This window comes from Cetorhinus maximus, chromosome 9 (assembly GCF_964194155.1).
Source record: "Cetorhinus maximus chromosome 9, sCetMax3.hap1.1, whole genome shotgun sequence".
Taxonomy (NCBI): Eukaryota; Metazoa; Chordata; class Chondrichthyes; order Lamniformes; family Cetorhinidae; genus Cetorhinus; species Cetorhinus maximus.
Window position 1 is genome coordinate 60,243,291 of NC_135887.1, and position 16,429 is coordinate 60,259,719.

General features: G+C 45.8%; 1 protein-coding gene across 1 annotated transcript in view; it reads right to left on the reverse strand.

Annotated features, from left to right (window-relative positions):
* The window catches only part of LOC144685052 (ADP-ribosylation factor GTPase-activating protein 2-like), a 54,333-nt gene that overhangs the window by 23,057 nt on the left and 14,847 nt on the right, over positions 1-16,429 (reverse strand). Inside the window, exon 7 of the mRNA XM_078549586.1 lies at positions 13,073-13,125. Coding sequence (XP_078405712.1) covers positions 13,073-13,125 — 53 coding nt within the window. The remainder of the gene's footprint in view (positions 1-13,072; positions 13,126-16,429) is intronic.

The following is a 16,429-nucleotide window of genomic DNA, read 5'->3' on the forward strand; positions in this document are numbered from 1 at the left end:
GCTGCACAGGATGGGGAGGAGGAAGAGTGGAAGTGCTATAGTAGTATGGGATTCAATAGTTAGGGGAGCAGACAAACGTTTCTGTGGCAATAAACATGACTCCAGGATGGTATGTTGCCTCCCTGGTACCAGGGCCAAGGATGTCACAGAGCAGATGCAGGACGTTCCTGTGTGGAAATGAACAGTCAGAGGTAGTGGTCCACACTGGGACCAATAACGTAGGTAGGAAAAGGGATGAGGTCCTGAAAATAGATTTTAGGGAATTAAAAAGCAGGACCTCAAGAGCAGTAATCTCAGGATTATTCCCAGTACCACATGCTAGTGAGCATAAGAACAGGAAGATCGAACAGTTCAACATGTGGCTGGAAAAATGGAGTTGGAGGGAGGGCTTCAGATTTCTGACACATTGGGATCGGTTCTGGAGCAGGTGGGACCTATACAAGGACAGGTTACACCTTAACAGGACTGGGACCAGTGTCCTCGCGGGGAGGTTTGCTAGTGCTGTTGGGTGGGTTTAAACTAGATTGGCCGGGGGATGGGAACCTGGGGGGAAATTCAGAGTGCAGAGGAGAAAAACTGGCAGTGGGAAGTAGTGAAGTATTAACTGATAAGGAGGATATATCAAAGAGTAGTATCAAGGTAAATAGAATACTTGGAGAGTTTGATAGAACTAGAGAAGGCAACAATAAGTCATTAGATGTGGTCAGAGTAAGGGGGAAAGTAAAAAAAGCCTAAATCACATACATAATATGCATGTATGTGAATGCACGGAGTGTGGTTAATAAGATCGGTGAACTACAGGCACTGGTTGACAAATGGAATTATGATATTATTGCTATAACAGAGACCTGGCTCAAAGAAGGACAATGAGATGGGAGTTATTGTGCAATGAGATGGGAGTAATTAACCATCTCATAGTGAAGACGTCACTAGGTAACAGCGACCACAATATGATTGAATTTTACTTTTAGTTTGAGGGAGAGAGGAATGGGTCCGAAACTGTTTTTAAACTTAAATAAGGGCAATTATGAGGGCACGAAAGCAGAGCTGGCTAAAGTGAATTGGCAAATTAGGTTCAGGGATAGGTCAATAGAGATGCAGTGGCTAACATTTAAGGCGATATTTCAAAATGCACAGAATAGATACATTCCAACAAGCAAGCAAAAGTCCAAGGGACGAACACACCATCTGTGGTTAACTAGAAAGTTTAAAGATGGTATCAAATTTAAAGAAAAAGTATATAATTGTGCAAAGATAGGTCGAAGGTCAGAAGATTGGACAGAATGTAAGGAACAGCAAAGAATGACTAAAAGACTGATAGAGAGAAAAATTAGAGTATGAGAGAAAGCTAGCCAGAAATGTAAAAACAGATGTTTTTATAAATACTTAAAATAGAAAGTAGTTAACAAAGTAGAGTGAAAGTCAATCTTGAGAATTGATAATGGAAAACAAGGAGATAGCAGATGAATTGATCAGGTATTTTGCATCAGTTTTCACTATAGAGGATACAAGTAACATCCCACAAGCAGCTATAAACAAGGAAGGAACTCAGGAAAATTACAATCACCAGAGAAGTGGTACTGAGTAAATTGTTGGAGCTATGGGGTGACAAGAGCCTGGGTCCTCATGGAATTCATCCTAGGGTCTTTAAAGATGTGTCTGGTGAGACAGATGATGCATTGGTTTTAATTTTCCAAAACTCCCTAGCTTCGGGGAAGATTAGAAGATAGCAAATGTATTGTTCAAAAAGGGAGGGAGACAGAAAGTGAGAAACTACAGGTCAGTTAGCTTAACATCTGTCGTAGGGAAAATGTTAGAAGCTACTATTAAAGATTTATAGTAGGGCACCTGGATAAGGTCAAGGTCATCAGGCAGAGTCAACATGGTTTTGTGAAAGTGAAATCGTGCTTAACCAACTTATTGGAGCTCTTTGAGGAAGTAACGTGTGCTGTGGATAAAGGGAAACCGGTGGATATACTGTACTTAGATTTCCAGAAGTCATGTGATAAAGTGCCACATCAAAGGTTTTCTTTTTATTCATTCATGTGGATGCCGCTGGCCAGCATTTATTACCCATACCTAGTTGCCCTAGTTCAAAGGGTAAGAGTTAACCACATTGCTGAGAGTCTGGAGTCACATGTAGGCCAGACCAGGTAAGATTCCTTCCCTAAAGGACATTAGTGAACCAGATGGGTTTTTACAACAATCGACAATGGTTTCAAGGTCATCATTAGACTTTTCATTCCAGATTTTTAATGAGTTCAAATTCCACCATCTGCCATGGCGGGATTTGAACCCAGGTCCCCAGGTCCCCCCTGGGTCTCTGGGTTACTGGTCCAGTGACAATACCACTACGCCATCGCCTCCCACTACTGCGGAAAAAAAAGCTCATAGTATAGTATAGTATATTGGTACCAATGACATAGGTAGAAAGAGGGATAAGGTCCTGCAAGCAGGATTTAGGGAGCCAGGAAACAGATTAAAAAACAGGACCTCAAAGGTAGCAATCTCTGGATTACTTCCGATGCCATGTGCCAGTGAGTTTAGAAATAGGTTAGCCCAGATGAATGGTTGGCTGGGGAGATGGTGCAGGAGGTGGGGCTTTAGATTTCTGGGACATTGGGGTCATTGGGACCTGTAAAAGGCAGACGGGTTGCACCTGAACCGGAATGGGACCAACACCCTTGCAGGGAGGTTTGCTCGTGCTGTTGGAGAGGGTTTAAGCTAACTTGGCAGGGGGATGGGATCCTGAGAGGAGGTTCAACAGGGGGAGATGCACAGCCAAAATTAGAAGTGAAAGCAAGTGAGTCTGGAAGGCTTAAAAATTATAGGCCAGTTAAGGCACAAGGGAGCTTGGCAAGGTTGGATGGTATTTATTTTAATACAAGGAGTCTGACGAATAAGGCAGATGAGTTGAGGGCACAAATTAACACATGGAAGTATGATGTAATTGCTGTCACAGAGACATGGTTGAGAAAGGGGCAGGATTGGCAGCTCAATATTCCAGGATATAGGGTCTTCAGGCGAGACAGGGAAGGAGGTAAAAGAGGAGGGGGTATCACAATATTGATCAAGGAGTCAACCACAGCAGTGAGGAGGGATGACATCATAGGAGGCTCCTCAAATGAAGCCATATGGGTAGAACTGAAAAACAAAAAAGGAGCAGTCACATTGCTGGGAGTGTACTATAGGCCCTCAAACAGAAATAGAAGAGCATAGTAGGCAAATTTCAGAGAAGTGTAAAAATAATAGGGTAGTGATAGTGGGGGATTTCAACTTCCCCAACATTAACTGGGTTAGTCATAGTGTGATAGGTTTAGAGGGAGCGGAATTCTTAAAATGAATCCAGGAGAGCTTTTTAAGCCAGTACGTAGAAGATCCTACAAGAGAGAGGGCGGACCTAGGCTTCATTTTAGGGAATGAAGCCGGGCAAGTGGTAGAGGTATCAGTGGGGGAGCATTTTGCAGATAGTGATCATAACTCCATTAGATTCAAGTTTGTTATGGAAAAGGACAAGGATGGGCCAGAAATCAGAGTTCTGAATTGGGGGAAGGCCAATTTTAAAAAGACCAGATATGATTTGGCCGGAGTGTACTGGGAGCAGCTACTTTTAGGTAAATCTGCGTCAGAGCAGCGGGATTCATTCAAGAAGAAAATAGGGAGAGTACAGGGCCAACATATTCCAGTAAAGATAAAGGGTGGGACCAACAAATCCAGGGAACTCTGGATGTCAAGGAATATATAGGATTGGATAAAGAGGAAAAGGGAGGCTTATGGCAGATACCACTCAAAACAGCAGAAGCCCTAGAGCAGTATAGAATGTGTAGGGGGGAACTTAAAAAGGAAATTAGGAGAGCAAAAAGGGGGCATGAAAAAACATTGGCAGGTGAAATAAAGGAAAATCCAAAGTTATTTTACAAGTACATTAAGAGTAGGAGGATAACTAGGGAAAGAGTAGGGGTCATTAAGGGCCATAGTGGTAATTTGTGTGGAACCAGAAGACGTAGGTAGGGTTTTAAATGAATACTTTGTGTCAGTGTTCACAAGTGAGAGGAACAACGTGGGTATGGAAATCAGGCAGAAGGACTGTGATATAATTAAAGAAATTAGCATAGAAAGGGAGGAGGTTCTAAGTGGTTTGGCAGGCTTAAAAGTAGATAAATCTCATGGCCCGGATGAAATGTATCCCAGGCTGTTGAGTGAGGCAAGGGAGGAGATAATAGGGGTGCTGGCAATAATTTTCAATACCTCTCTAGCCACAGGAGAGGTGCCAGAGGACTGGAGGACAGCCAATGTGGTAGCATTATTCAAGAAGGGAGGAAAGGATAAACCAGGGGACTACAGGCCAGTCAGTCTAACCTCAGTGGTGGAGAAACTATTGGAGGCAATTCTGAGGGACAGAGTTAATCTACACTTGGAGAGGCAAGGATTAATCAAGGACAGTCAGCATGGTTTTGTTAAGGGGAGGTCATGTCTGACCAATTTGATTGAATATTTCGAAGAGGTGACCAGGCGTGTAGATGAGAGAAATGCATTTGACGTAACCTACTTGGACTTCAGCAAGGCTTTTGATAAGGTCCCGCATGGGAGACTAATAACGAAGGTAAGAGCCCATGGGATCCATGGCAATTTGGCAAATTGGATTCAGAATTGGCTGTGTGGCAGGAAGCAGAAGGTGTTTTTGTGACTGGATGCATGTGTCCAGTGGGGTTCCACAGAGATCGATGCTGGGTCCTTTGCTGTTTGTGGTATGTAGGAGGGTTGATCAGTAAGTTCACGGATGACACGAAAATTGGTGGGGTGGTAAATAGTGAGGAGGATAGCCTTAGATTACAGGAGGATATAGACGGGCTGATCAGTGGCAAATGGAATTTAATCCGGATAAGTGTGAGGTGATACACTTGGGCAGGACAAACAAGGCACGGGAATACGCGATGAATGGTAGGACCCTGGGAAATACCGAGGATCAGAGGGACCTTGGTGTGCATGTCCACCGGTCCCTTAAGGTAGCGGGACAAGTAGATAAGGCTGTTAAGGCGGTATATGGCCTTTATCTATAGGGGGTAACATATTGGCATGGGTCGATGATCGGCTGGCTAACAGGAAGCAGAGTAGACATAAATGGGTATTTTTCGGGTTGGCAAATGTAACGTAACGAGTGGTGTGCCACAGGGATCAATGCTGGGATCTCAACTGTTTACAATTTATATAATGACATGGATGAAGGGATGGATGGGATGATTGCCAAATTTGTTGATGTCACAAAGGTAGGAAGGAAAGTAAGTTAAGAGGACAAAAGGAGGCTACAAAAAGGTATAGATAGGTTAAATGAGTAGGCAAAGATGTGGCAAATGGAGTATAATGTGGGAAAATGTGAAATTGTCCATTTTGGCAGGAAGAATAAAAGAGAAGCTTATTATCTAAATGGTGAGAGATTGCAGAGCTGAGGTGCAGAGGGGTCTGGGTGTCCAAGTGCATGGATCACAAAAGGTTAGTATGCAGGTGCAGCAAGTAATTAGGAAAGCTAATACAGTGTTATCATTTATTGTGAGGGGAATTGAATACAAAAGTAGGGAGGTTATGCTTCAGTTGTACAGGGCACTAGTGAGACCACATCTGGAGTATTGTGTGCAGCATTGTTCACCTTATCTAAGGAAGGATGTAAATGCTTTGGAGGCAGTTCAGAGAAGGTTTACCAGACTAATACCAGGAATGGGTGGGTTGTCTTATGAGGAAAGGTTGGACAGACTAGGCTTGTATCAGCTGGAGTTTAGAAGAGTAAGAGACGACTTGATTGAAGCAGATAAGATCCTTGGGGTTCTTGACAGGGTGGATGTGGACAGGATGTTTCCTTTTGTGGGAGAATCTAGAACTAGGGGGTCACTGTTTAAAAATAAGCAGTCGCCCCTTTAAAACAGAGATGAGGTGAAATGTTTTCTCTCAGAGGGTCGTGAGTCTTTGGAACACTCTTCCTGAAAAGGTAGTGGAAGCAGTGTCTTTTAAGGCAGAGGTTGATAGATTCTTGGTAAGCAAGGGGGTGATAAGGTTATTGGGGTGCATATTTCAGGTTACTATCAGATCAGCCATGATTTTATTAAATGGTGGAGCAGGCTTGAGGGGCTGAATGGCCTACTCTTGTTCCTTGTTTCGTATCCTGGGCATTAAATATTCCTGGGTACAAGGGATTTAGGAGAGGCAGGAAAGGAAGGGGTGGAAGCATTGTTTAAAAGATGGCATTACAGTACTGAAGAGGGAGGATGTTCCAGAGGGGTCAAGGACGGAATCTCTCTGGCTAGAAGTAAGGAATGAAGAAAATGTGCAATAACATAGATCAATGTAGTATAAAGACCACCAACTAGTGGAAGGGATGTAGAGAAACAAATTTGCAAAGAAATTACAGAGAGGTGCAAGAATTAGAGTTATTTTAATACGGGACTGCAATTATCCAAATATAGGAATAGTACAAAAGGACAAGAGGGGCGAGAGTTCCTGGAATGTGTCCAAGATAATTTTCTGCAGCAGTATGTTTCCAGTCCAACAAGAGGACACGCCCTTTTGGACCTGGCTCTGGGGAGTGAGTTGGCTCAAGTGGATGAAATGTCAGTGGGAGAGTCTCTCGGGGACAGTGACCATTGTATCATAAGGTTTAGGTTAATCATGGAAAAGGACAGAGAACAGTTCAGAGCAGGGATAATTAATTGGGGGAAAGCCAACTTTGATGGGATGAAAATGCATCTGAGTCAAGTGAGTTGGAATCAAATGGTGGCAGAAAGGGCCATGGCTGAACAATGGGCCACCTTCAAAGAAACAGTATTGCAGGCAATATCAAGGTATATTCCCTTGAAGGGGAAAGGCAGGACAAATAAATCCAGAGCACCCTGGATGACGAGAGAGATAGAGGTAAAGATGAAAAGGAAGAAATGCGCGTACAACAGATGTCAGGTAGAAAATACAATAGAGAATCAGGCTGAATATAGAAGGACCAGAGGGGAAGTGAAGAAACTAATAAGAAAAGCAAGGAGAGAACATGAAAAGAGGCTGGCAGTGAACATAAAAGGAAATCTCAAGATCTTCTGTAAGCATGTAGATAATAAAAGGGTGGTAAAAGAAAGAGTTGGGCCGATTAGGGTTACAAAAGGGGCTTGCACGTGGAGGCAGGAGAAATAGCACAGGTGTTGAATGAGTCCTTTGCATCCGCCTTTACAAAGGAAGATGCTGTTACCCAGGCAAGGGTGAGAGAGGTGGTAACTGGTACGCTAGAAGAATTTACAATTGAGAAGGAGGTGTTGGAAGGGCTATCTTTACTTAAATAGATATGATACCAGGACCAGGTGAAATGCATCCAAGGATACTGAGGGAAGTGAGAGTGGAAATTGCAGAGGCACTAGTGATAATCTTCCAATCTTCCTTAGACACAGGGGAGGTGCCAGGGGACTGGGGAATTGTGAATGTTACACCCTTGTTCAAAAAGGGGTGCAAGGATAAAGCCAGCAACTACAGACCAGTCAGTTTGATCTCAGTGGCAGGGAAACTTCTGGAAACTATAGTACGGTATAAAATCAATAATCACTGAGACAAGTGCAGGATAATTAAGGAAAGCCAGCATGGGTTCATCAAGGGAAAATCATGTTTAACTAACTTGGAGATTTTTGAGGAGGTAACAGAGAAAGTTGATGAAGGAAATGCAGTTGATGTGGTGTACATGGATTTTCAAAAGGCATTTGATACAGACTTGTGAGCAAAATTCTAGGTCATGGACTAAAAGAGAAAGTAGGCACTTGGATAAGAAATTGGCTGAGTAACAGGAAACAGAGGGCAGGAGTTTTCCCCCCGTTGGGGGGGTTGCGCAGAAACGGGCACGAGCGGGCAGGTTCCCGATTGATGCCCCGGGTCGGGAGCGCCCCGCCATTTTATGTGGATGGGCCAATTACGGCTGTGCGCTCCCTGTGCAGGCGGGGGGGATTCCCTGAGCCAGGAGTGTGCTCTTTCGCGCATGCTTGCTAAACAACGCACAGATCTCCCTGAGGCTAGGTGCTGCCTCAGGGAGATTGGCTCAAGATTCAAAAGTTTATCAAAGGCAGAAAAAAATACTCCTGACATGTCCCCTCATGTGCCACTGTCACATGAGCTGAGATATGTCAATTTCTTTTATTTAAACATTTTATACAAATTCTAAAGCCCTCATGAAACCTCATCCCACTCGTGGATGAGGTTTCATGTTTTTTCTGAAGGCCGCCTGGGCTCTTCGCCTGCCCACCAACCTTAAAGTTGGACTGGCATCTCAGCTGATTGTTTTAATTGCTCATTAACTGGCCTTAATAGGCCTTTGACAGTTCGGCGGGCGCACGGCCGATTCGGCTGCGCGACCGCTGAACTGACAACTTAAATGACGTGGGGTGACATTGGGACTTGCTGTTCCTGAAATAAATTGACAGCCTAGGCTGTGGTGTGCAGGGCATGATTTCAAAAATTGCAGATGATACGAAGATTGTCAACTGTGATGGGAATAGTCTTGAACTTCAAAAGGGAACATAGACGTGTTGGTGGACTGGGCAGACAAGTGGCAGATGAGATTTAATGCAGAGAAGTATGAGGTGATTCATTTTGGCAGGAAAGATAGAGTGAGACAGTATAAAATAAAGGACGTGCAGGAACAGAGGGACCTCGGTGTGAACGTACATAGGTCATTGAAGATGGCAGTTAATAAAGCATTTAGTTGCTTAGGCTTTATTAATAGCGGCATTGAGTACAAGAGTTAGGTTGAACTTGTACAAGACACTATTTAGGCCTCATTTGGAGTACTGCGTCCAGTTCTGGGCACCACACTTGAAGAAGGACGTGAAGGCGTTGGAGAGAGTACACAGGAGATTCACAAGAATGATTCCCGGGATGAAGATGTGTAGCGATGAGGAGAGATTGGGACCCTTTTCCTTAGACAGAAGGCGGCTGAGAGGAGACTTGATAGAGGTATTCAAGATCCTGAGGGGTATGGACAGGCTAAATATTGAGAAACTGTTCCCACTCAAGAGAACATTGAGAACTAAAGGGCACGGATTCAAAATAATTGGCAAAAGGAGTAAATGTGACGTGAGGAAAAACGTTTTTCACCCAGAGGATGGTTGGAGTCTGGAACAAACTTCCTGAAAGGGTGGTGGAGGCAGGTTCGATCAGGGTATTCAAAAGGGAATTGGATTGCTAGCTGAAAAGAGAGAATGTGCAAGGTTACAGGGATAAGGCAGGGGATTGGGACAGGGAGAAGACTCTTTCAGACAGCAAGTGCAGACTCAAGGGGCCGAAATGTCTACTTCTGCCCTGTAAAGATTCTGCGATTGATCTTTGAAGGTGGAAGAACATATTGAGAGAGTGGTTAGCAAAGCATATGGGATCTTGAGCTATGTAAATAGAGGTATTGAGTAGAAAAGCAGGGAAGTTACACTGAAATTTTATAAAGCTCTGGTTAGGTCACCACTAGAGTAAAGCATCTAGGTCACCACACTTTAGGAAGGATGTGAGGGTCCTTGAAAGGGTTGCAGAAAAGATTTACCAGATGGTTCCTGGTTTGAGGGATTTTAGCTACAAGGTTAGGTTGGAGAAGCTGGGGTTGTTCTCCTCGAAGCAAAGGAGATTGAGGAGAGATTTGATAGAGGTGTATAAGTTTATGACAGATTTGGATCAGTTAAACAAGGAAAAACTCTTCTCATTAGTTGATGGTACAAGGACAAGAGGACACAGATTTAAGGTTTTGGATAAGAGATGCAGGGGAATGTGAGGAAGAACTTTTTACACAGCGAATGGTAATGACCTGGAACTCACTGTTCACGAAAGAGGTGGAAGTGGAGACGATGAATGATCTCAAAAGGATGAGGACTTGAGGAAAATAAACTTGCTGGGCCATGGGAAAGGAGAGAATGGGACTGAATGGACTACTCTACAGAGAGCTGGCATAGACTCAATGGGCTGAATAGCCTCCTTCTCTTCCATAATAACTTCATGACAATCATCACACAACACAGACTTAATACAGGGCATGCTGCGTGTGACACAGGCTCAATACAAGACAAACTGCACAAAACGCAAGCTCAATACAGGATAAGCTGCACAAAACTCGAGCTCAATATAGGACAAGCTACACAAACGCAAGCCCAATACAGGAAAAGCTACACAAAACACAAGCTCAGTACTGGACAAGCTGCACAAAACACAGGCTCAAAACAGGACAAGCTGCACAAAGCTTGAGCTCAATATAGGGTAAGCTACACAAATGCAAGCTCAATACAGGAAAAGCTACACAAAACACAAGCTCAGTACTGGACAAGCTGCACAAAACACAGGCTCAATACAGGAAAAGCTATACAAAACGCAAGCTCAATACTGGACAAGCTGCGCAAAACACAGGCTCAATACAGGACAAGCTGCAGTTAAATTGGGCTCACCATAGGGCAAACAGTACTATAATATACGGAATACAGGACAATCTGTGTATCTAACTTGCTGGGATAGTGAGTCCCCCTCACAATGCCCTCCCCCAGGAGAGGTGATGGCGTAGCGGTATTGTCACTGGGCTAGTAATCCAGAGACCTGGGTTCAAATCCCACCAAGGCAGATTTTGGAAATTGAATTCAATAAAAATCTGGAATTAAAAGTTTAATGATGACCATGAAACCATTGTTGATTGTTGTAAAAACCCATCTGGTTCACTAATGTCCTTTAGGGAAGGAAATCTGCCGTCCCTACATGGTCTGGCCTACATGTGACTCCAGACCCACAGCAATGTGATTGACTCTTAAATGTCCCTGAACAAGAGCAACTAAGGATGGGCAATAAATGCTGGCCCAGCCAGCAAAGCCCACATCCTGTGAATGAATTTTTAAAAAGTGAGTCCCTTCTTGACCTGCTGGGATAGTGAGCACCCCCCCACACCCAACCTGCTGGAATAGGGAGTCCCCCTCTTAGCTACTAAGATAGTGAGTCCCCATCTGACTTACTGGGAAGTAAGCAACCACCCCACCCGTCAATCTACTAGGATAATGGGCCCCCCACGCTGACCTGCTAGGATAGTGAGTCTAGCAGATGCCCCCGCCCCCGGACCTGCTGGGAGAGTGAGCCCACCACATTCCCCTGCCCTGGACTTGCTGGGATAGTGGTTCTTTCCCTTGTCGATGCTCAGAAACCGTAAATAGCTTTTACTTCCCACCTTTTTGAACTCCTGCTCTGGAAACCATACTCTTCCTTCTGGTTCCTGAACGCAGCAGGAATAAGCCAGTGTGGAGGTGGAGGGGGTGGATCCTGTTTAAGATGTACAGTGGAGGATCAGCACGGTTCCTTGTGCTTTGATGCTGATCTCACTCAGGACTCTGGCACAAACGACAGTTTAAGGAAGGCCCACTGATCCAAATCTCAACATGTCTCAGGAGTCTCAGGATTCTTTCCTAGAATCTTACACAAAGGAGGTCATCCAACAGGGCGATCTGAAACAGCTATTTAATTAGCTCCACTCCCCTGCTCTTTCCCCAAAGCCTTTTTTTCTCCTTTTTAATTCATATCCAATTCCCTTTGCAATGTTATTACTGCATCTGCGTGTGGCATCTTTTGGGCAGTGTGCTGCAGGTCAGAACTCATCTCACCTCTGCTTCTTTGGTCAATCACCTTAAATCTGTTTCCTCTGGTTACTGTCCCTCCTGCACTGGAACCAGCTTCTCCTTATTCACTCAATTTAAACACCTTATGATATGAACACCTCTGTAAATCACAATAAACTCTTTCTCAACATTCCCTTAATAAAACCCATCAACCTTGTAAATCCCGAACCCCCAATTCTCCCTCCTGTATCTATGTCAATTGGTCATTAATCAGCTTTTTTCTGTCTGTTCCATATCTGACCTGTGGGTGGAGAAGTTTGTTCCAAATTCGAAACCTGTCCAAAGTTTGTGAATCTTCTGTGTGCTGTGTGTTGTCACTGTCTGAATTAGACAGCTTCCATGGAAATTAAGGGAAAAGAATGCACATTTATATATCACCTTGGGGCATCCCAAATGACCTCACAGCCAAGTATTGCATGCAGGAGCTGTGCAGCTAATTTTCACACAGCAAGATCCCAAAAGTAGCAGTTAGGTAAATGACTGGATAATCTGTTTTGATGATGTTGATTGAGGGGGAAATATTGGACAAACCACGAGGAACATAAGAAACAGGAGAAGTAGGCTCAATGGTCCATCAACACGATCCAACAATTAAAAGCCCTATTCTTAAATTACAACACAGACACAGGCCTTTTCACCCAACCAGTCAATGTCAGTGCTTATTCTATAAAGAGCAGTATCCCTATTCCCAAATCCCTAACCTGTTCCTGTATGCCCTTATCCCCCTTTCTAAAGCCTATTCTAAAATGTTCACATGTCTTGGCTTCAGTCACCAATTCTGCTCTCTGGCCTAAATCTCTTCCCTTTCACCTTACGCATCCGTGTCCTACATGTTGCTTCCTAGTCCTCAGTGCCTTCTGTTTTAGCCATCACCTCTCATTATTTACTGATCACGCTCAGAGTCTGGACAAGCTGAGCTTGTTCTCCGTACAGCAGAGGAAATTTAATGGAGGTGTTCAAAATAATGTTTTCTGCGGCTGGAGCTCAGTAACCAGAGGATACAGATGAGCGGTAAACGCAGATTCAATAGTCACTGTCAAAAGGAAATTGGATAAATCGTTGAAAAGGAGGAGTTTTCAGGGTTATGAGGGAAGAGCAGGTTAAATTGGATTAATTCGATAGCCCTTTCAAAGGACCAGCACAGGCACGAATGGCCTCCTTCTGTGCCCAGATTCTTTTATCCTCTATTTGCCTCAGTCTTTTCTGCAGTGAAATGAACTTTTATCATGGGATCGTTTCTTTCTAACTCAGTCTCTTGATCTCTCGTCTCTGGAGCTGCCCTGAGGTAAGCTGTACCAAACACTGCCATGCCAACTGGTCTGTATGGTGTCAGTATGCGGGGGGTGAGGTTCCAGCAGACACTGTACCCCAGAGAGGTTCAGGCTGAACACTGCAGCACAGGGCAATGTGAAGAGTCATCGACTTCCACTCACTCTCTTCCTGGCTGTAGTCGGTTTCTTCTTCCCGATAATACTGGGCTTCACCTCTGGAAAAGAAGCACTGATTAGGAAACGGATCAATTGGGCAGCCAGAGGGTCCTGATCACTGCTCAGCTGCTTGTGACTCAAGCATCCGCAGACCCCAACTCTCACACCCCCACCCCTTGCACCCCCTGCCTGATTCCCAGCTCTTGCACACCCCCCCAGCTCTCGCACACCCACCCCTCACACCTCCCCCACCCGATTCCCAGCTCTCGCACACACATGCTCCCCCCGACATCCGGACCCCCAGCTCTCGCATCCCCACCCCTCACATCCCCCACCCAATCTCCAGCTCTCTCACCCCCACACCCTCTTCCAGACCCCCTGCTCTCACACCTCCACCCACCCTTTGGACCCCCAGCTCTCGCACCCCCATCCCTTGCATTCCCCACCAGATCCTCAGCTCTCGCACCCCCACTCTGGGCCCCCATCTCTTGCACACCCCCCCCCGAACCCCATGTTTGATTGGCCGTAGAGGGGGCACAGCTCGTGCAGACCAATCACCAACAAGATGATAAGGAAATAGACAGAGATAGTGTTATGGAGCGGGGGGAGAGGTTAGAGAGCTCGTGAACATGAGAGAGGCTGAGAGAATGAGAATGTAAAGCTGAGCATTCAGTCTAACTGCTCTGTTCTAGTGTTTGTGCTGCACATGAGACTCCTCGCACTTTCCTTCATCTCACCCAATCAACATGTCCTTCTATTCCTTTCTCCTTCTCGCCCTTACTGAGTTTTCCTTAAAAATATCAGTGCTATTCACCTCAACAACTCCTGAGAATGTTCCACGTTCCATCCAGCCTCCAGATAGAGAAGTTCCTCTGAATTCCCCACTGAATTCATTAGTGGCTATCTTATTTATGATCCCTAGTTTCAGTCCCCCTCGACAAGTGGGAATATCTTCTCTACATATGCCCTTTAACAATCTTGAAGCCCTGTATCAGGTCACCCTTCAGCTTTTGGAGTCCAAGCCTTTCAATCTTTCCTGATAGGTATAGCCTCCCAGTTCTGGTATCATTCTCATGAGTCTCTATATCCTTTTCATAAGATGGTGACCAAGCCTGTGAATGGCAGCATAATGGCAATGTTAGGAGACCAGGGGGCTGGACCAAAGTTCTGAGGATGTGTTCAGGTCCCAGCATAGCAACTGGGAGAAATTACATTCAATGAAGTAATAAATCAGGAATAAAAACCTACTGTCAGTAATGAAACTAATGGGATTGCTGTAAAACCCTATCTGGTTCACTAATGTTCTTTCGGGAAGGAAATCAGCTGTCCGTACCCGGTCTGGCTTACATGTGATTCCAGGTCCACAGCAATGCGGTTGACTCTTAACTGCCCTGTGAAATGGCCGAGCAAGCCACTCAATTGTATCAAAACACCACAGAAAAGTCAATAAGATAAACACTGGATGGATCATCCAGCACAGATCTAGGCACCAGAAGCGACAACAACACGCTCTGCCCGGTCAAGCCTGCAAAGTTCTCCTCACTAATGTTGGATTACACAGGTACACAGCACAGAAACAGGCCATTTGGCCCAACCAGTGCATGCTGGGTGTTTATGCTCCACTCAAGCCTCCTCCCATCTTTTCTCAACTAAATCCACCATCATAACCCTCTATTCCCTTCTCTCCCATATGCTTGTCCAGCTTCCCCTGAATTGAATCCACAATATTCTCTTTTGTTAATGTTATTCGTTATATTTCTCATTTCTAGGTGTCCTTCTATTCTCTCCTTTAGTAAGGATTCCATTATTTTTCCTACCTCCGACGCTAAGCTGACTGGTCTATAATTCTCTAGAGATTTCTGCCTCCCTTCTTAAATACAGGAATTACATTAGCTCTTAGCCTGTTCCTTGGTCTGACACCATTCTCTAATGAGTTATTAAATGTGTATCATTCCTGTCTCTGATATGTCTTCCCCAGATTCTTTCCAAACATAATGATGCAATCCACGCAGACCAGAGGTTAGAGAACAATTCATTTGAGTTTAGTTTAGTCAATACATCCCTTTTTTATTTTAAATACACTTATCTCATTACTCAGCTAATCATTCAATGTCATGTCTACATATTCTAATGGGGGGAGGCCATAGCTCAGTCACACATTACTGGGGGCCCATAGCTCTGTCACACCTTATTGGGGGTGGGGGTGGGGGTGCCATAGCTCTGTCACACCTTATTGGGGGTGGGGGTGGGGGTGCCATAGCTCTGTCACACCTTATTGGGGGTGGGGGTGCCATAGCTCTGTCACACCTTAATTGGGGTGGGGGTGCCATAGCTAAGTCACACCTTACTGGGAGTGGGGGTGGGGTTGGGGCTGGGGGTGCCATAGCTCAGTCACTCCTTAGTAGGGGTGGGGGTGCCATAGCTCTGACACACCTTACTGGGGGGGGGGCCATAGCTCTGTCGCACCTTACTGGGGGGGCCATAGCTCTCTCGCACCTTACGGGAAGGGGCCATAGCTCTGTCGCATCTTACTGGGGATGGGGGTGCCATAGCTCAGTCACACTATAATTGGGGTGGGGGTGCCATAGCTATGTCACATCTTACTGGGGGGGCCATAGCTCTGTCGTACCTTACTGGGGTGCCATAGCTCTGTCACACCTTACTGGGGGGGCCATAGCTCTGTCGCACCTTACTGGGGGTGGGGGTGCCATAGCTCAGTCACACCTTAATTGGGGTGGGGGTGCCATAGCTATGTCACACCTTACTGGGGGGACCATAGCTCTGCCGCACCTTACTGGGGGGGCCATAGCTCTGTCGCACCTTACTGGGGGGGCCATAGCTCTGCCGCACCTTACTGGGGGGGCCATAGCTCTGTCGCACCTTACTGGGGGGGCCATAGCTCTGTCGTACCTTACTGGGGGGGCCATAGCTCAGTCACACGTTACTGGGGGGCCACAGCTCTGTCGCACCTTACTAGAAGTGGGGTGTCATAGCACTGTCAAAACTTACTGGGGGTGCCATAGCTCTGTCGCACCTTACTGGGGGGGCCATAGCTCTGTCACACATTAGTAGGGGTGCCATAGCTCTGTCACACCTTACTGGGGGGGGGGGGGGGGGGGCATAGCCCTGTTGCACCTAACTGGGGGGTGCCATAGCTCTGTCACACCTTACAAGGGCGGGCGATAGCTCTGTCGCACCTTATTGGGGGGGCCATAGCTCAGTCACACCTGACTGGGGGGGGGGCCATAGCTCTGTCGCACCTTACTAGGGGTGGGGTTGGGGGTGCCATAGCTCAGTCACACGGTGGTGGGGGTGAGGGTGCCATAGCTCAGTCACACGTTACTGGGGGGGCCACAGCTCTGT